Source organism: Rana temporaria, chromosome 5 (assembly GCF_905171775.1).
Source record: "Rana temporaria chromosome 5, aRanTem1.1, whole genome shotgun sequence".
NCBI lineage: Eukaryota > Metazoa > Chordata > Amphibia > Anura > Ranidae > Rana > Rana temporaria.
In genome coordinates, this window is record NC_053493.1 from 46,866,679 (window position 1) to 46,887,698 (window position 21,020).

At 43.0% G+C, this 21,020-nt stretch overlaps 1 protein-coding gene across 1 annotated transcript in view; it reads right to left on the reverse strand.

Moving 5' to 3' along the window:
* Nucleotides 1–316: 316 nt before the first annotated feature.
* The window catches only part of DNAJC1 (DnaJ heat shock protein family (Hsp40) member C1), a 214,785-nt gene continuing 194,081 nt past the window's right edge, over nt 317–21,020 (reverse strand). The window contains exons 10-12 of the mRNA XM_040352505.1: nt 12,571–12,619; nt 6,399–6,838; nt 317–538 (exon numbers count right to left, since the gene is read on the reverse strand). Of these exons, the coding sequence (XP_040208439.1) occupies nt 470–538; nt 6,399–6,838; nt 12,571–12,619 (558 nt within the window). The 3' untranslated portion in view covers nt 317–469. The remainder of the gene's footprint in view (nt 539–6,398; nt 6,839–12,570; nt 12,620–21,020) is intronic.

A 21,020-nucleotide genomic window follows, 5' to 3' on the forward strand; every position in this document is an offset into this window, starting at 1 on the left:
CAAAGTCCCCAGACCGTGATTATCGCTGCAGCCGCTAATACTAATCGCAGGTAGAATCCGGGATGCTGGGTTTACCCAAGTGGATTGATCAACTTGCTACATTCAGCCCTCCTATTCAGCCTGCTGAACAGCCGATATTCGAACTGTCTATGGCCTGCCTTACTTTTATTAGTATTCCTTTTGGAAAGCTGATCAATGTATGACTGATAACCAAATACCAAACCATCCATGTGCACAAAGTGCTTTTGCTTTTTAACAAATAAGGAAAGACAGCAGTTTTCGCCACCACAACCGCGCCAGTTACAAAGCAAACACATTATGGTATAAAAAAATACTTTTAATTCTTATATGCATGAAATATTTTAGTTGGCAATCATTTTAATTTATGTATTTAATACTAAGGCACATGACTGTTGCAGAGGATGAGGAGGTCCTGCTTGCAGTTCCATGTTCTCCAAGCCATCCAGCTTCAGCTTTTTCCTTGCTTCTTCTTTTGCACAAGCTCCACTAGCACCTTATATCTACATATACAGTCTTCCTGCAGAAAGAAAAAAGAAAGAGAGTCAATGTCTGCCAGCCAAACACAACCAAAACCATCATTAGAAACAACACATATCTGTTTAATCTTCAGGCAGATACAAAACATATATACAGCTCTGTAATCATTAATACATCATTAAAAAAATTTTTTTTCATTCAAGCTGTTTTAGTAACTGAATTTGACTCAATATCAGTCTCCTACATTCTGAAGTACAGCAGAGCTCAGTCTAAGAGAGATAAAAGCAGTACAAGGAGCCAATCAGTTGAGCTGCAGTGTTTATGTGCCATTAGGGGACATGCTCATAGAAGAAGAGAGCAGAGTGATGGGTTCATCAGTCTGCTGCTTCTCCTTTCATTGTCCAGTCACAGTGTGGGGGAGGTACATGATCTTTAAGTGTTACTTAACTTGCACCAGAGAAAAATCAGGTCTCCTGTCCCGCCAGACAGGGCTATTCTGTGTGGTAGAGCTGTGTAACTCGCAGAACTGGATGGACATACATGCAAATCCTAGAATAGGTAAAACAACTCCCATACATGTATTTCATCTGTCTATTTAGCTGTTTGCTCCAAGAAAACCCAGTGAAGAGGGCATAGGTGTGTGCAGCCTATTGCATTAGGGTGTGCACTCCAAAGCTCAAACACATGGTACTGATCACTTACTGTGTTCGTTCACAAAGGGAAGGGGCCGGTAACTGATATATTTATCAACCCCTTCCCCCACTCCTTTTAAAACTTCTCCAGTGTGTGCCAGCAGCAGCAGCCTTTGGGAGAGAAGAGGACGGGAGTTGGGAGTGCAAGGGCAATCTTCACTGCACAAGGTGCTTAGGGTGTGCCCAGGCACACCTGGCACACCCTGTGCGCACGCCTATGGAAGAGGGGAAGTAGGCTGTCATTGGTGTCTGCCTCTGCAGGAGGCTGGTGGTCTAGCTTAAGAACTGGGAAAAGCCAGGTTCTATAGCAGTCATATTTTCCTAAGGAATGACATTGATTTTCTCGGTACAATGGCACCTGAAAGTGGGTGGGATATATTAAGCAGGAAGTGAACATAGAAATGTGAAAAGGAGAAAACATGGACAAGCATAAGGATTCAAGCAAAGTTGACAAGGGCCAAATTGTAATGGCTAGACGACTGGGTCAGAGCATCTCCAGAACTGCATCTCATGTGGGAATGCGCCAGGTCTGCAATGTTCAGGCATAAGGAAGGAAAATTGGCAACAGGGTGGGGGGGGGTTTACTGGTGCGGGTGGGGAGTGAAGGCTGGCCCATGTAGAGAGATCCAAAAGAAGAGCTACTGTAGCTCAAATTGCTGATAAGGCAATGTTGGTTCTGAAAGAAAGGTGTCAGATCATCACTTGCCTGACGAAGAGGCCCTGCGCGACCTCGAAACGTTGCTATCCTTGTGATGTTTTCACTGCAATACATTTTTGGACGTTCTTTACGATCCACGGTGTGCTGGCGAATATGTTCGTAAGATCACACAGTGCATCTCAGTTTGTTGTGTATGGGGCTACGTAACCAGTTCAGGGTGCCCATACTGACCTGTGTCTACTTCCAAAAATGCCTTCAATGAGCACGTGAGCATCAGAACTGGACCACAGAGCAATTGAAGAAGGTGGCCTGGTCTACGAATCATGTTTTCTTTTACGTCATGTGGATGGCCGGGTGTGTGTGCGTCACTTACCTGGGGAAGAGATGGCACCAGGATGCACTATGGGAAGACGCAAGCTAGCAGAGGCAGCGTGGTGCTTTGTCTAGTGAAGTCAATTCCTTGATGGGCTAGGGCTGTTTTGGTGGCAAAAATGGCACCTACTCAATATTAGGTGTGTGATCATAATGGTATGGATATATGTATGTATAGCCTGTGGGAGTTCGGTCTTTAGATTGACTGGCTGAAACATGGCAGAACTGCGGCATTAACCTTGTCTAGTTCTATTCTGTATAAACTTGAAGCAGTTGATGCAAAAGAAATGCAAACACACCAGACAATATTGGCTTATTAATACTTTACACACAGTATGTTAATATCAGCCTTTCCTAATGGGCACTGCAAGGTGATAAATTGGACACAGAGCTTTCATCCTACTGCCACATTCTGGACATTTGATATGATGAAGCCTCCAGAGAGAGGGAAATCACTGACCCACAGGCTGGAGACAGCGCAGGGAATTCCCAGAAGCTGAGTAGAATGAAGAATGAGATTCGGGGATGCCAATAGGCTGCCCCAATGAATGTTATTCCTTCCATCTCTCTGTATGTGCTTTGATGGGACTTCAAGGAACATCCACCACGAGAGTGTTCACCAAGTCAAATTTACCTATCAAGGTGGCACCCATTCCTTTTTTCAGGTGAAGTACTATATTCTCAGAAACAGCAATCTATAGTGAAAAATTACTTATGCCGCGTTCACACGGTCGTTTTTAAAAACGTCATTTAAAATCATCGTGTGTGGGCTTCACATCGTTTTTCGGCTTGTGAAAAACGACAAAAACAAAATGGAGTAAGCACATTCATCACGCTGTAACAGACAAAAAAGCGCAAATCATCTTTTACTAACAAGGAATCAGCTAAAAGCAGCCCAAAGGCGATTAGAACTTCCCCTTCAGAGTGCCGTCGTATGTGTTGTACGTCACCGCGTTTTGTTCATCATAAAAACGATGGCGTGTGGGCAACATCGTTTTTAATGATGAAGTTGGAAAAACCTCGTTTTTTGGACATGCTGAAAAACGTCGTTTTTTTTCATGCCGAAAAACGACCGTGTGTACGCGGCATAATTGACTTACAATATAAAAATGTATCCATAACTAAAGCATTTTCTCAATTTTGGAATGGGAAAGGATTTCAGCTTTTATCGCTGTCCAGGGCTCCTATAGAGAGATTTCTCCTCACTTTCAGTCCTGGCAACAACCATTTCACTGGGCAGGAAGTGAAGGAAACCCTTCAACAGCAACAAAGACAGAAGAAAAAAAAAATGTTTTAGAGATAAATAGAAGGATAATTAAAACGTTGTCAACATTTTATTAATATTGGTGTCCCTGCAGGTTTTTCTTTAGGCCCCTTTTTGGTAAAATGGACCTAGAACAGAAAGTGAGGGGAAATCTCGATAATGGAGTCCAACAAGAACTTCTCTATCCAAAAGTGGAAAAAAAGGCTACAGATACACTATAAATTAAAAAATGTGCGTTTTCTGTTAAAAATGTTTTTACTTTTATTTGGGAAGTAAAGAGAAGGAAGTTTCTCCCCTTAAAAAAAAAAAAAAAAGGAAAGCAGCACATTTTCGGAGTGGTACAATGGTCCCTATAATGGCACTCTCCTTTCTCCTTTACCCACACAGTGGCGAGTTTAGGCACTCTAATGTTTCCAGAGAGGGTTTTTCCCCTGCTGAAAAGCCACCCTACCAGAATGCCATGGTAAATGGAAAGCGAGGATCAATATGGAAATCCCTTTCATTAGTTGCAAAGACCAGACTGTAGCCTAAACATCTGTTTTTGTTTGGATTGAGTTGGGCTTTTTTTTGCTGTTTTGGTGATCAATTCTGAACACTTGAACAATTATCAATGTGTATGCCAATGTTAAGAGGAGTACATGCTACTGAGGAGGGGCAGAGTAAAATCACCAATTTTACTTGGACTAAGGAAAGGGTCAGTAAGTATCTTGAAAAAAAAAAAAGAACTAATAACACAACACTTACATTAGGAGGAACACAACAATTGAGAATGTCCAAAGGTGATGATAGCGATGCTGAATGACTGGGAAAGTGTGGTGGCCCATAAGCACCCCAGAGGGGAACTATTGGTCCTCTGAACTAAAAGTTGCTAGCTGACATGATTTAAAATGTAGCTAAAGTTTTTCTGGAGTATCAGATGGAGCGAGTAAGGGTTCCAACATCTGTCAGGAATTTAGTTGCCATCTCTGTATCTGAGATTGACTCTCTCTATTCTCTATGGTAACAAGAGAATGTGATACGAAATCCCACAGGGTTGTTTTTAAAACAGGTGAGTGGAAAGTTTCCAATTGGGACACCTTTTCCAATGTCAACTGGGAAAGTCCCCTGATGTTGGGGAGAATTCCTCACTTCTTGTGTCCCCAGGGCAGGAAGAAAAGTAAAATCTTCCCAGTGGGGAAAATAAAAAAACATGACTGGGGCTTAACCCTTCTCTACTCTATCCAAAACTAAAAATAACATATACTTAAAGCATTTTACAAGTAGACCCCCCCCCAGGAGCTGTAACAGGCCTGTCCAGATGGCAGTAGTCCCAGAACATACTAATCAGATCTTATTTGTTAGCTGATCAAGAAACACCACTGAGAGCCTAAGAGATTCCACAACTTGCCCAAAGTAGAGCCAACCTGGTTCCAAATTACACCTGCAAGGGGACGACGGCAGGGCTGTCTTACTGGGTGGGCACCCCTGGGCACAGCCTGGGGGCCCCACATTCACCTGGGGCCCTATGAGAGCCGGGCAAATAGCACTAGCCGGGAGAGTGTCAGTTGGATGTGCTCGAGGGGCACAGAAATTAGGATGCCGGCTGCTCCGTAGGAGAAAAGAAGTGAAGGAGCTTGGTAGGGTGCATTTCTTCCTGGCCATTCCTGTGTGTGCTGCGGATGTTCCACGAGCGGAGGCAGGTGTTTCTGGTGCTGTGGAGAGCCTTAGTTAGCTGGTATCTTCGGCGATGTACAGCTTCACATCACCGCTGAAGATACCAGCTAACCAAGTCTCTCTACAGCACCAGAAACACCTTCCTCTGCTCTGCTTGCGGAACATTTGCAGTACACCCGGGAATGGCCAGAAAAAACATAGCTTCTCCTCTCCGTCCCCTCCTGCTGAGCCGCTTCATCCTCACTGCTCAATGTGCAGTGACAAGCGGGTCGGGAGGTGTGGCCGTCCTGGAAGGGATCCCCATGCTGCTCCGTCCCGTTTCCTCCAGCATGATGACACACATCCCTTCTCCCGCCCCTCTCTCCCTGCATGTGTGCCGCTACGTCTGTGAAGGGGGTGAGGGGGCGGGAAGATTAAGGAGCCAAAGACCACATTGAGAGAAGTCACTGACTGAGAGCCCCCGGGGACCATTCAAGTAAGTGAGCACTGTGACCAGACCCCCTTTCTCCCCCCTCATTCTCTCCCCCCCTTCCTTATTTCCCCCCTCCCTTCTCCCCCTTCCTTCTCTCCCCCCGTTCTCCGTCACTCCCCCTCCCCCTTTTCTCCCCCTCCTCTCCCCCCATCCTTATCCCCCCTTTCCTTCTCTCCCCCCTCCCCCCTCCCCCCATCCTTCTTCCCCACATCCTTCTCCCCTTCCTTCTCCCCTCTTCCTTATTCCCCCCCTTTACCCCCCCCTTCCTTCTCTCCCCCCTTCCTTCTCTCCCTTTTTATTCTCCCCCCCATCCTTCTTCCTCCCTCCTTCCTTCTCCCCCCCCTCTCCTTCCCATTGGCCAAAAAAGGAGAACAAAGGAGGATCATGGGACATGTAGCCCCAAGGACTGGAAAGCCCCAGCAATCCTAACAGGGAAACTGCAGCCCCCAGCATGCCCAGCTAAAGGGGAGGGAGAGAGAGCCAGGATATAGGTGGCAAGTGACACGCTGAATCTGGTGGCAGGGGACGGGTGGCAAGTGATACACTAAATCTGGTGACCGGATGGGTGGCGGGTGGCAAGTGACATGCAGAATCTGGTGACGGGATGGGTGGCAAGTGACACGCAGAATCTGGTGACGGGATGGATGGTAAGTGACACGCTCAATCTGGTGACAAGTGACACTTTACTTTGCCCAGGGGCCCATGATGCTTTTAAGATGGCTCTGGACGACGGTGATAAAATAAAGTATCCTATTACTACCAAAAAGTAGAAATAATTGTTGTTCTCACCTTGGATTTGCCAGGCACACATTTGGCTATTTTATCCCAACGTTCTGCTGTTCCCTTCGGGTACTGCTGTAGTGCCAGCTCCAGAAGCTTCTGATGGTTTTGAGTCCATAGCTCTTCTAATACTCGGGCCCGATCCTTTTTCCTGCTCTCCTCGTCACTGTCCTCAAGCATGTCAGCCTCCTGTTCCACGTCAAAGTCTCTCTGCCGCTTGCTCTTGACCCTTTCCTCCGTCTCTTCTTTAGGAGATGTCGCTGTCTCTGTAGGTTTTGTGGTCTTCCTCCTGCGAGCTCGTGTCGCTGTCACAAGGCCTTCACTGTGAGCAGCTGACAAGTCCCGTTCCTCATCAACGGGCTCCTCGTCCTCCCGCTGTGTGATTATGCTGTCTGGTAATGTCACATTCGTCTTTAGCGTGCCTTTTAGATCAGCTAATCGAACTGTACCTGTAAAGAATAACGCCATTATTAAGTGTATTAAAAACACAACAGATTTCCATAATCAATAGCATAGCCTTTAAAATTGAATTCCACACGACTTTTCTTCTTACATAGAGAGAAGAAAGGTTAGATCCTGTGTTTTATTGCCATCTATGTCCAGGTTGCAGAGAGCCGTTCATTAATAAGGGAGAAAAAAAAAAGATTCTCCCATTGCAAGAAAAGGAGGTAAATGCCAACTTATATTTCTTGCTTTTACATTCGACCAATTTTAGAAAATAAATAAATGGAGGATCAAAGGACTTTGGAGGGAAAATTTTAGTACACAGAGATAGAATGCTCATTTATATGACCCCAATTCCTGGTACACACGATGAGATTATCAGATGAATGATCTGAATGATGATTTTTTTATATGCTGATCTCACATCAAAAATTAAGAGTTTACCAAAGTTATGAAAATTCTCGTAAGACAGAATAAAAATCTGGAAGTGATGTAATGTGTTGTACTGTATTTTTGGAAGACAACTGTACTGATTAAACGAAAATCATACAATCGGGTATCGTACGAGGAAAATTTCCATGCATGTCCGATCGGATAATAATCAGATGAACTGTCGTGATCGGCTCTCGAAAGCTCTGTACCAACGATCCGACTAGCGGTATTTTTTGTATGATTGTGTGCATGGGCCTTAAAGCTGGTCATTGACGGATTGATATGCTGCTGGTTAAGCAGGACCCGGCAGAATTTCAATTCATCTATGGGCAAGCTGGCTGTACAGAAGTTAATCCCTCAACCGACTTTAGTACAACCAGCCTGTCGTTTATTTTTTGTTCAATCACTGCCGGCGGCTATAGCCGCAAGCTGTGATCATTGTATTCTGAGGGCAGGGAAACTGCCTGCTGTAATTTAGCTTCATGGGAGGGATTGTGGATAGAAGGCTTAGGCAGGTCATACATTATGTATTTTATTTCCACGGGTTAAAAGGAAAAAAAAAATGCTCAGTTCCCCCATCAACACTAACTGTGTTAATGGGGTAATTAAAGTTTAAGTCCACCCTAAGACTAAAATCCCTGCATCTACAGACGTCCACAATCTAACACTAACCTATCTAGCCCTATAAAGACAAAATCAATATACATAACTTTTTGAAGCCAATCAATTCCGATCTCCAGCAGTGGAAGCTCTGCAGAGGACACAGCCGACAGCGGCTGTGAAATGAATGCGGAGTGACGTCACCCATAGACTTACTATGGGGCCTCCGTTGTCATCTGACAGCTCAGCGTGGGACCTGACCGGAGCGGCTTCAAAAAAGGTCTATATACGGATTTCTTATTTGCAGGGTTAGATAGGTTAGTGTTAGATCGTGGATGTCTGTAGATACAGGAGTTTTAATGTTTTGATGGACTTCTACTTTAAGCCATTTTCTTTCCCTTAACCCGTGGCTGTAGAAAATAAATTTGCATAATGTATGGTCTATCTAAGCCTTCTGTCTATATTCCCTGTGAGCACCACTGCAGGAACCTGCAGTCAATCTCAGCACAACCTCACTAATGCTTCGTACACACGGCCGGAATTTCTGATGAAAAGTCAGACGGAATTTTTTCATTGGATATTTCCGACAGTGTGTATGCCCCATCGGACTTTTTCCATCGGACTTAGAAAGGGAACATGTTCTCCTTTTTTCCGACGGAAAAAAAATATTTTGGAAATTCCATTCGTCTGTATGGCATTCCTACGGAGAAAAAAAACATGCATGCTGGGTAACAATTTGACGCATGCGCGGAAGCATTGAACTTTTTTTAGGCTTGTTGTAGTGTTGTACGTCACCGCATTTTTGACAGTCGAAATTTGGTGTGTATGCAAGACAGCTTGAGCGGAAATCCGTCGGAAAAAACCCGTCGGAGTTTATTCAGGACCGAAAAAACGTTTGTGTGTATGCGGCATAAAGCTAGCCATACATGTGAAGGTTTCTCTCGTTCACTCCAGCTGGCTGAATGAGAGACAACCAAAGATCCCCCCCATCCAAAGTAGATATCATGGATGGAGTAATCTCCCAGTTATTGTATTCTGAGAGCTGGCACCTACAGCTGTGAGAATACCCAAACAGTGACTATAGCTGTCCAGCTATTGTCTGGTTGGTCTGGCTCCTTTAAATTTTCAATCAAAGTTTGTTCAGCCGGGTGGTATTAGAGGGGCCACCCATGGCTTGAATTTCTGAAAATTCACAGAAGTTGTCTGAAATTCGAGCCAGGTATGAGCAGCTAAAGTCGAGCTCCACTGAACTCTCTAGGAAATGCTGCAGGCCCAGGTGGATGAGGAGTCTGGGGCCATGCAGGTGTGTACCGGAAAACCTGTCTCTTCACCTACAAACAATGATCTCTTTCTGTAAAACTGGAATCTTCTTTTAATGACAACAAATTACTGTAGAGCTGCATGGATGCAAATAAAAAAAAAAAAGGTCTTGGTAAGTTCTGTCAGGTCATTATTTGCTGTCTAAGTCACATTAGGGAGAGTTTCCCCTACTCCCTGTCCTGGGGACACAACAGGAAGTGAGCAAAAAATCCCTCTTAGTTGTGACTCGAACAAGTGTCCCTAGTGAAGGATTTCCATGATCCCCTTAGGTTGAGACTGGGATGAGCGAATTTAGAATTGAAGCACCACATTGTAATATTCAAGTCGAAATTCAAATTTATTCAAATGATAAACTGTTTACAAAGACAAAGCTTTCAAAAGATGTAGCTCTGAGCGGATGATGGATGCTATGCAAACCCACAAGATTGTCATTACACACATTGATTACCTAGTCTACAAACATTGTTTCATTCTCTTAAGTCAAGGGGAAGTTACAGCCCCAGAAACGCGTTGGCTTTGTAGACAGTTTGTCATTGGCATAGACTGAGGACGTCCAATTTCGACACTTTCAGCTGTACGTACGCCGAGGCAGCGATCCTTGTCGAGTTTACATGCTACAATATTTGTACGTGTAATTTGTTTTAACCTTTTAAATAAAATAAACGGCATCACGCAATGGAGATTTCTTCTATGATTTTTATGGCATGAAAACATAATATTGGTATGACTAACATAGTGGAGAAGTGGAGGAGGAGAGAAGGACTTGAAGGGCCATCTACACCAGAATATTTTGGGACAATATCCAAACACCTCTTTGACTCATACACACGATCGGAAATTCCAACAAGAAAAGTCAGATGTGAGCTTTTGGTCGGAAATTCCGACCGTGTGTATGCTCCATCAGACTTTTGCCAGAATTTCCGCCAACAAAATATTGAGAGCAGGTTCTCTATTTTTCCAATAGAAAAAGTTCCTACCGGAAAATCGGCTCATCTGTATGCAATGCCGATGCGCAAAAAAAACACGCATGCTCAGAATCAAGCAGAAGATCTGAACTTCCTATTGAACTTCATTGATCTCGGCTCATCGTACGTCTTTTACGTCACCGCGTTCTTGACGGTCAGAATTTCCGACAAGATTTGTGTGACCGCATGTATGCAACACAAGTTTGAGCCAAAATTCCATCAGAAAAAAATCTACGGTTTTCTTGTCAGAATTTCCGATTGTGTGTACGCGGCATAAGTCAGCAACTGTTGGTGAGTGAGGACATAGAAGGGGAGCACATCACTGTGGATTCAGCACTTTTAAAGGAGACTTTTGCACTCATTTATGGACTATTTATTTATGGCCTTATATTGAATGTATGCCCAAGAAGATTGTAAAGTTAGGAGATTGCAGCGAGCAGCTTTGAAGTATTTTAAAATTGTTACTGCAGGGTTATTCATAAGCTTCACAACAGCAGCAGCTCAATAATTTATTTTAGAGGTTTACTGAATTTATTCATCATATTTGTTTATGGCTTGGATACAGGTGCATCTCAAAAAATTTGAATATCATCAAAAAGTTAATTTATTTTAGTCATTTAATTCAAAAAGTGAAACTCATATATTATTTGGATTCATTACACACAGAGTGATATATTTCAAGCATTTCATTCTTTTTTTTGATTATTATGGCTTACAGCGAGTGAAAACCCCAAATTCAGTATCTAAGAAAATTAGAATATTGCAGACTCATGGTGTCTAATCAGTTAATGAACTCAAAACACCTGTAAAGGTTTACAGGGCCTTTAAATGGCCTCTTAGTCTGGTTCAGTAAGTTACACAATCATGGGGAAGACTGCTGACTTGACAGTTGTGCAGAAGACAGTCACTGACAACCTCCACAAGGAGGTTAAGTCACAAAAGGTCATTGCTGAAGAAGCTGGCTGTTCACAGAGTGCTGTATCCAAGCATGTTAATGGAAAGTTGAGTGGAAGGAAAAAGTGTGGTAGAAAAAGTTGCACAAGCAACAGGGATAACAGCGGCCTTGAGAGGATTGTGAAGCAAACACCACTCAAGAATTGTGGGGAGATTCACAAGAAGTGGACTACGACTGGAGTCAGTGCTTCAAGAGCCACTACACACAAACGTATCCAGGACATGAGCTACAACTGTCGCATTCCTTGTGTCAAGCCACTCCTGAACCAGAGACAATATCAGAAGCGTCTTACCTGGGCTAAGGAGAAAAAAACCTGGACTATTGCTCAGTGGTCCAAAGTACTCTTTTCAGACAAAAGTAAATTTTGCATTTTATTTGGAAATCAAGGTTCTACAGTCTGTAAGAAGAGTGAAGAGGCACAGATTTCAAGTTGCATGAGGTCCAGTGTGAAGTTTCCACAGTCAGTGATGGTTTGGAGAGCCATGTCATCTGCTGGTGTTGGTCCACTGTGTTTTATCAAGTCCAAAGTCAGTGCAGCCCTCTACCAGGAAATTCTAGAGCACTTCATGCTTCCCTCTGCTGACCAGCTTTATGGAGATGCAGATTTCATTTTCCAGCAGGACTTGGCACCTGCCCACACTGCCAAAAGTACCAATACCTCTTTTATTGATGATGGTATCACTGTGCTTGATTGGCCAGCAAACTCGCCTGACCTAAACCTCAAAGAGAATCTGTGGGGTATTGTTAAGAGGAAGATGAGACACCCCAGACTCAACAATGCAGACGAGATGAAGGCCACTATCAAAGAATCCATAATACCTTGGCAGTGCCACAGGCTGATCACCTCCATGCCACCCAGCGCCTATGCAGTAATTCATGCAAAAGGAGCCTCGACCAAGTATTTAGTACATACTATACTGTACATGGACATACTTCCCAGTAAGCCAACATTTCTGTATTAAAAATCCTTTTTTTTTTTAAATCGGTCTTATTTAATATTCTAATTTTGTGAGATACTGAATTCTGGGCTTTCCTTAGCTGTAAGCCATAATCATAAAAATTAAAAGAAAGAAATTCTTGAAATACATCACTCTGTGTGTAACAAATCTATACAATAGAAAGAGTTTCACTTTTTGAATTAAATTACTGAAATAAATTAACTTTTTGATGATATTCAAATTTTTTGAGATGCACCTGTATTTCTCAATTTTCACTTTTTATGACAATTAATTACTTATCAAGTTAACACAAGAGGGCCACACCATATTACCATAGTGCGGGTAGTATATATCAATTTAATTGGTATAAACTTGTATCTGGACTTGAGTATCACAGTGAGGAACTTCAATCCTAGATTCACTCAGCAATAATAATCCAACATTTTACCAGTGGGATGTTCCTTATACAGTATCTTCTGATCTAAATAATTAATCTTTAATATTTTAGCAATATAAAATATATATACCTGAGTTGTGAGAACCAAAATCCTTAGCTTGTTTTGCTTTTGCGGTTACCTGCACACAAACATAAAAAATATTAATAAAATAGTTAGCATACAATAATTGTATTCAATACAATGTCTAAATACTACTTAAAGCACAGGTGTACATCTATATAAGCTACTGCTAAATAGAGGTACACCTTTAACCCCCTAATGACCAGGAGTATTTGTCTTTGCAATGTAAAGCTGGCCATACACACAAGGTGGATGGAGGAATACCCCCACTGGGACAATGGATTCTGACAGCAGCATCCACATCTGTCAGAATACACTGATCAGTGGCAGCAGCAGCTGATTGAGAAAACAAATTCCAACATGTAACTTTGCTTATGTTGAGTGGGGACAGGCGCACAATGATTGAAATTCAGGCTGAACCAGTCAAATTTCGACCAGTGCATGGACAGCTTAAGGCTAGGCATATACAAAGATCTATCTTGTTCAGCCTGTGAGCATAATGAAGGGAATCTAATAGAATCTTCCCTATGGCTATTGTATGCAGGCAGCTACAGCACCCTATCAGAATACTCAAACAGTGACTGCATCAGATTGTTTGGCACCTGGATCCTTTGATTTGGTTTGTCAAGCCAGGTGGTACCAACTGGGCCACCCATGGCTCAGATTTCAGTTGATTCAGCAGGCCAAAATTCAAGCGGTTGTAAAGTCAGAAGGTGCATAGAATGCATTAAGATAACAAGCCTTCTGTGTGCAGCAGCCCTCCTCAGGCCCCTAATACTTACCTGAGGTCCATTTAGATCCAGCGATGTTGCAGGAGTATCTTGGCTGAGTGGGACTCTCCTCATCATTGGAGGAGACAGCAGCGTGGCGCCATTTGGCACCCACTGCTGTCAATCAATATCAGTAAGCCAATGAGGAGATAAAGTGGCCGGGACAGGCCGAGGCTCCATGTCTGAATGGACACTGGGGAGGTGTGGCTCAGCTCAGGTGTCCCCATAGCAAGCTGCTTGTTGTGGGGGCACTCACCCGGAGGGAGGGGCCAGAAGCACAGAAGAGGGCCACAAGAAGAGGAGGATCGGGGCTGCTCTGTGCAAAATCCTTGTACAGAGCAGGTAAGTATAACATGTTTGTTATTTTTAACAAAAGAAAAAACAGACTTCAGTATCACTTATCAATCATTGTTTCCATTTTAATAGTAAAGCCTGGTACAGACTATCAGTTCGTTCAACCCAGAGGGTTGAATGGAAAAAAGCCTGACGGCTCAGGTCGGAGCCGCTGTACTAACAATTTGATTTAAGTACAGCGATCTTCCATGCTGAGCTGTTGTGTTCTGACAGGGGGGCGGCCAATGACTGAGAGCGCTGATGGGGAGCTAGTCGGCAGATGGTTTTTCAGCATCCTCGTCCGTCAAAATGGCCGGCTTCTGTTGGACCGGCTGCCATACACAATACATAAAGGGGGAATGTCGGCTGGTTTTTATTGAACCGGCTAATGTCGCCCGACATTTGGTCCGTGTGCACTAGGCTTAAATAGGTTGTAAACCCGAAGAAAAAAACAAAAAACAAACCCTGTAAGACAAAGGCATAATGAGCTAGTGTGCATCGCACACTAGCTCATTATGAAATAATTACCTTAGATTGACGCTGTTGCAGCTTTACCGATACACCGCTGTGACCGGCGACATGTCTCCCAGAGTTATTTCCGGGTTTGTGGGCTCTGGTGATGTGACTGGCCTGGAGCCACAATGACGTCACTCCCATCATCTCTGTGACCGGCATGGCTGCTGAAGAAATGGCACGCGCGAGCCGTTTCTTCAGTGCGTATATGGTAAATATCTCCTAAACCGTGCAGGTTTAGGAGATATTTACAGTAGGGCCGAAACAACTAATCGATTAATCGACAACTAATCGATTATGAAAATAGTTGTCAACTATTTTCATAATCGATCAATCGGCCAGTTGATTAGTTGGCCTGCATATAGAATGCATTATTTGTTTACATACCAGGAAATACAGTGCAGCAAACATACAGCTCAGTACACCATCCATACATGTCACTAAGTGCCTGAGAATTTGTGAATGTGAAAGTGTGAGGAGCAATGCCTCATGGGACATGTAGTCCTGGGCAGGAAGTGAGTGGTTCTAATGGCAGAAGTTTTTTTACCTTGCTATAGCGGACGCGCTATACTATACTTTGCAGCTTGCTATTGAGGCACTCTGAAGGCAGGAGGAGCCAGAAGCATCTGTGAGGGACCCCAGAAGTGGAGGATCTGGGCTGCTTTGTGCAAAACCATTACACATAGCAGGTAAATATAACAAGTTTGTTTAAATAAAAAAAAAAAACTTTAAAGACTATGTGCAGGGAAGATCAGCATCTGAACCCAGAGAAAGTGGAGGTAATAGAAGGCATTACAATTACTGTAGTTGGTTATTTATATTTACCATTGCATATGGATATTTAAGAATAAATTGCCTTTTTTTTGTTTTATTTACATATTAACTAAATTGTACACCACACTTTTTTTTAAGATTATACGATTAGTCGATTAATCGAAACAATAATCGGCCAACTAATCGATTATGAAAATAATCGTTAGTTGCAGCCCTAATTTACAATACCTACAGGTAAGCGTTTATTATAGGCTTACCTGTAGGTACAAGTGGTATAACTAGGTTTACAACCAATTTAAGAGGCAGATCTAAAGGACAACAATTTTTAAGGTGGTCCCTCCCAGTTATGCGTAAGTCAATGCTTGAAACACGTATGAAACAAGAAAGCTATGCATTTTACAAGAAAATCAGTCCTCTAAATTATCCCTCTCAGAGAAAAAAAAACCTCTAACAGTCAGTTCCTAGGGGGGAAAGAACCTGTGTATGGGAAAATAAAAAAAGTTCAAAATATAACGTGCCAATTGTGATACATCTGGGAGGATGGGGCACACGTGCTCCAGACCTCCCACTGAGTCCCAACGATCTTATACCAGGCCAGGCACAGACAACAAATTATTCGGGAAGTCGGCTTTAAATTGGCTCATTTGCATAACATCAGCTGCCCCAGCTTCAGAAACTGAAACAAAATTAATAGGCTCTATTCAGGTTTCTACGCAGTTCTGTCATTAGTACGTTTTAAGGGTTTCCGTTTAAACTAGAGTTCTTTAAATGGGTCCTGAAGAGATTTGAAAGTACTTAAACTCCAGCTCATCCTGTTTGTAAAAAGAAATATCCGAACATCTTTTTGTGCTTCCTAGACTTATACCACCCTACCCCCCCAGTGTTACTACACGTGGGCAGCAGGCCCACGCAGATGTACCCCTACGGTTAACGGTGTCCTAGAGTCAACTGTATCTCAATAACAGCCCAGGTGCTGGCCGCCCGCCAAGCTGGTGCTGAATGAGGGTGGGCAGATGTGACAGCTCAAGGGTCAGCCGGATTCCACACAAGACAAATAGATGTGTTAAAAACAGTTAGTAGCAAAAGCCTTGCCGTGTGTGTGTGTGTATTAAGAAATAACAGTAAATCAAATCATTAACTAGGGGCTATAATAAAACGAAGGGCTCGTTCACACTATGTGCTGGGTTGATCAGCAAAAACTCAACAAAATCACAGAAAGCGGCATAATGCTGCGTTGAGGTGCTTTGCAAAAAATGCTGCACGTTTGAATTTTTATTCAACAATGTGCACCCAACAAACGCTCCCGTCTCATACTTGATTCTAAGCATGCATGTTTTTTTCCCCCTCGTAAAAGCATACACACGAGTGTTTTTTGCGACGAGATAAAGACTGACGGGAAACACGACGGGAAAAAATAGAGCAGGTTCTAATTTTTTTGCAGGCAGTTTTCTCGTCCGGAAAACTGCTATGGAGTGTACACACGACCAGTTTTCCCGACCAATCAAAAAAATGTCAGTTTTCTTGTCGGGAAAACCGGTCGTGTGTACGAGGCAAAATTTTTCTAAAATTGTCCATTGTAAGAAAATTGTACCGACTACTTACACTAAGGGGCCTATTTAATTAAAGGGACATTCACCAAATATCTGCAGGTGAATCTTCTAGGCACATGTGTTTAATTGTCAACTGTTCATTATCAGTGAATGTTTGGTGAAAGTCACATTCACTGCATTAAAAATATGCCACCTTTAGCATTTAGGTTTGGTGAGATTCCAGTAATTTCCCTTGCAAAAAAAGAAAACTGCAATCTTTTGTTTTCTGCCCATTTTGTCCACATGAGTCTGGCTGATAGCGGCATCACAATTATTTTATTCACTTATATAGACCTTTTAAGAGAAACCTGAACCATTCCCATCAGAGCCAGCTACTTAGCTGCTGATAATCTGATGCCCTGACCACAGACAGATGGACACATTCCAGGGCTAAGGAAAAATCATAAGCTAATGGTGTCTTAAAGCTGAACTCCAGATATGAGCCTAATATCATAGCTACATTGGCCCATACATATACATATTACCCACTGGGGAAGCGGACAATTGCTGTAGTTAACGCTACTCCAGTGACTGCTGTGTTCTGACCAGGAGTTGCTTGCTCGACGCTGCTGCCATTCAAATAATGCCTTGTATTTTTTTTTTTCAATGAATACAAGGCGTTCCCTGATTGGACAGGGTAGAGAGAAGGGTTGGTAAGGTAACAAACTCCACCCCATCCATTCTGAGAAAACACCTTAAATTCCTGGCAGCAATGCCAAGCAAGTGACCCATTGTTGTCAGTGGGAAGAGGGGAAACCACTGGGCACAATACCCGGAAGACTACTGCAGTGATTGGCAGTTTCCAAATGAGCTTCTCAGATATGATTAATGCATAAGCATGCACCAAGCTGGACCAATGTAACAATGCTATTTAGATCATACCTGGGAGTTCAGCCTTAGAGTAGAACTCCATGTTGGACGTCCAAAAGCAGACCAAGTGAGGGTTGGGAAAACATCATAGTCATTGCTCCTTTAGGTTCTAGTTTACCTATCTGTCCTAGCCTGGAACACCAGGTTGATCCTCAATGTAATTCCCTTGATACTGACTATACTAGGATAGGTTGACTCTTCTACATCAAGCCCTAGTCCAGGCATTGATTCCTTCTCCTACTCTTGTGGTAAGATTCCTCAGCTTTAGGATTGCTCAATGGCTTTTGCCCACCACCCATCACTTACACATTCTACATTTCCTAGATGTACTACTATTCTTTGTCCCTCAATGGACGATAAAGAAAAAAAAGTATTTTTGCATTTACCATAAAATGTTTCTAAACTATTGAGTGACAGAGGTATTGTTGGGCTGGCTTTGTTTGAACGCGTCCAAACCTTCTGTATGCATCAGTATAACCCATATATCCAAAAATTACTACTATCCTGTGTCCCTCAATGGACTTCAAGGGGATGTGGCTTAGACTTCGTTTTTTATTCGAATATTACCTGCTCAATCCACCATGAAGGTCCTTTTTCAGGCACTTCCTGGTAGAGGGTAACAATGTTCTGTCTTTTTTTAATGACTGGGGGGGGGGGGGTGTAAATACTTTATCATGGCTTTATTGCGGTGTTCCTCCTAATTTTCAGTCCTATTAACCCAGTGGGGCACCTGCACTGGGGAAAACTGTTAAAAAAAAAAAAAAGGATTCCTCCCAATTCGGGAAGGTTTCCTCCTATTTCCTGCAAAGTCTCTGAGACAGAAAGTGAAGGAAAATCTCCCCAACAAAGAAACCAGCAATAAGAATCAGTTCTAAAGCTGGTAAAACACTGGAAGAACTTAATTCAAAAATGTTTGTTTTTTAAAAGCTCAGGTGAATTTGTTGCTGCATTACAGTTGACATTTTCTTGGCAGGCTTGGCCATGTGGGTTCGGAAGAGCATCAGAACAAGCCCAAGCCTATCTCTAGTGAAAGGTAGGTTGAGATTTAAGAATAAATAAAAAAAAAAAAAAAAAAGGAAACCACCGCAGTTAGCGTATTTGTCACCCAGGGCAACAAAACTATGTTCAGTGATAACAATGAAATCAAAGAAATCAAAGAATGGCCAGAAAATAAATGATGACAATGAAAATTGTTGTTCCCTCCCATTGGCGGTAAATGGAGAAATGCCCACTTATAGTGGTGATCAATGGTGCCAAATGTTACTTATCCGAAAGGCAGAAACCCCTCAGTACTCAAGAAACACCTAGTGACTTCTGGAGGAACCCTGGGCTTTTAAAGAACCCCGGCTGAGAAACGCCGTTCTTACTCAACCTCAGTCTATGCTCCAAAAATGTTTTTCTGAAAGACCGTGAACCATTTAAACCATCATAAACCAGGAATTAAATGGTGCATAAGTGAGTGATCTTTGGAACCACTTTTAAAATGGTGTAGGTTTGTTTTTTTTGTTATTTTTTGGGGCTTTGGAAGATACCAGACAATCTGATGGAGAAACCGTTCAATACTATAAAGAACAGCCAAACCCTGGAATGTTGCCAGGCTGAACCATTAACCACTGAACCACCATGGTGCCATAATATTTGTTCCATACATAAAAAACATTTATCTGTCACAGAAAAACATAAAATGAATGCCATTTTCGCATAGCACAAACCAACTGATACACTACAGTAAAATATAAACAACCCACTAGATGCAACAGAAGGAGCCTTATACAAAAAACAAAGGTCTTGCACCAAACAGTGATCAATCTTCACCCATTCCAGTAAAAAGCCGGATATTGTCTCAGCCTCTAACCTCCTGGTCCCCCTTCGCATCGCATAGTTTCCATTTAACTTTCCCTGGCTCCCTACCCGTCAGGTGCTCATTCTCTCTTTCATTAGTGCCACTTTTCTGCCTAACTTCCTTCTGCTTTCTGATCTGCCTTTCTTGTTAGATCATAGGCTGTATATTGCATCACTGCAAGGATATTGGTGGGCCCAGGGGATGCCCCGTTGTTGAAGGGAACCTCCCCAAAACCCCTTGGGCCTCATGGCTTTAAGAAAAGGCCCGCTGTTGTGTCATGTCTTGTTTTTTTACCTTCATATTTACATTGCCTCATTTATGGCTATCTGTGAAAGCTAACCCTTGTTACAACTGTCATTGCTAGGCCCTGCTTGGGCAGAACTATAGCAAGTTAGCTACTTGTTAAAACTGGAAAAAAATGATTGAAACAGAAAAGCAGGGTATTGAAAGGAAGCGTGCAAGTGGCTGCTACAGGCAAGAAACTATTCATGAATAAAACACAACATGGCTGACACTAAATGATATTTCTATGCTCAAAAAAGAATGTTTACACTTTCACTACCTAATGACTTTGTAAGCGTCTACTTTCTGGCTTCTTGTAACTTGCTCCGTGAGCTCCTCAACCTCTGAGCAGTGCATGTTAGATGTGGTCATGTGCATTGCTCTATGTTCATTACACATCCCATAGTCTAGTCCAGAAGTGTGCCCAACCAGTGGACCGGGGGCCACATGTGGCCCTCGGAGCCCTCTGATGTGGCCCGCGACCTCCTGCTCTGGGATAGAATAAAATAGAATAGAATACTGTTATTAAAAGGTAAGTTTATTACTAAAATCACAGTGTATATATGGGCATATCTGTTCTGCAGTGGTTACAGGGCTGCTTTCAAACTGATCCACAGGTGCAGAGCAGTACACCTGTAAGTTACCTGCACTGAGCCATATACTTCTATTACCTGCCGAATGGGCTGCCATCCACCCACTCCACTCATTGTGGCCCGCAACTGGTTTCCAAGTCACTTAAGTGGCCCTTGCTCTTCAAAAGGTTGGGCACTCCTGGTCTAGTCCATCCTAGGAACAAGCTAGAGAGGGTGGCTACATACAGCGAGAACAAAGAGAAGGAACGTAGCACCCTCTAACAGGGAGTTGGATCACAGCAGCAAAAAAAAGAAGGGATTTGGAGGTGGTTGAGAGCCATAGCGGGTACTTTTTGGAGTTAAGAATACATACTTGAATAGAATTATTTTTTTAACAAGAGTTTAGTGTTGCTTTAAAACCCCAACATGGATGACCTGGGTTGAAGCTTCTGGAAGGAGCCTGAGGCCAGAATCCTATTTCTTTCTTGTAAAAGGTTCAACCTGAGAAGGGCTTAGTTTTTCCTTAAATTAACTTCTACTATTTCTCTCTGGCGGCAGGAGGAACGATTTATCTGAGCCGGGCACCACTGCTCGTATGGCGAGGCAGCTCAGTAATTAAGAAAGTTGCTTTAAATCTATCCACCTGTCTGTTGTTTTGCTGCCTACCTGAGCCCTTTTCCAGGCAGCCGGCAAATCCCCTATCAGTCTGTTATCGCAACCTGAATGCAGGAGATTAGTAACCACAGAGAGACGCCGAGTTGGTTTACATCCTCCCGGGCCAAAGAGCCATACCGCTTCACAAGTATGAAATCCGAGAATTTGTGGCCTTTAATTTAAAAAACCTGCAGCTAATAATCACATTACGGCCTGTTTTGCATGTCAGACAGTTTGTGTTTCCTGTTATTTTTACAGT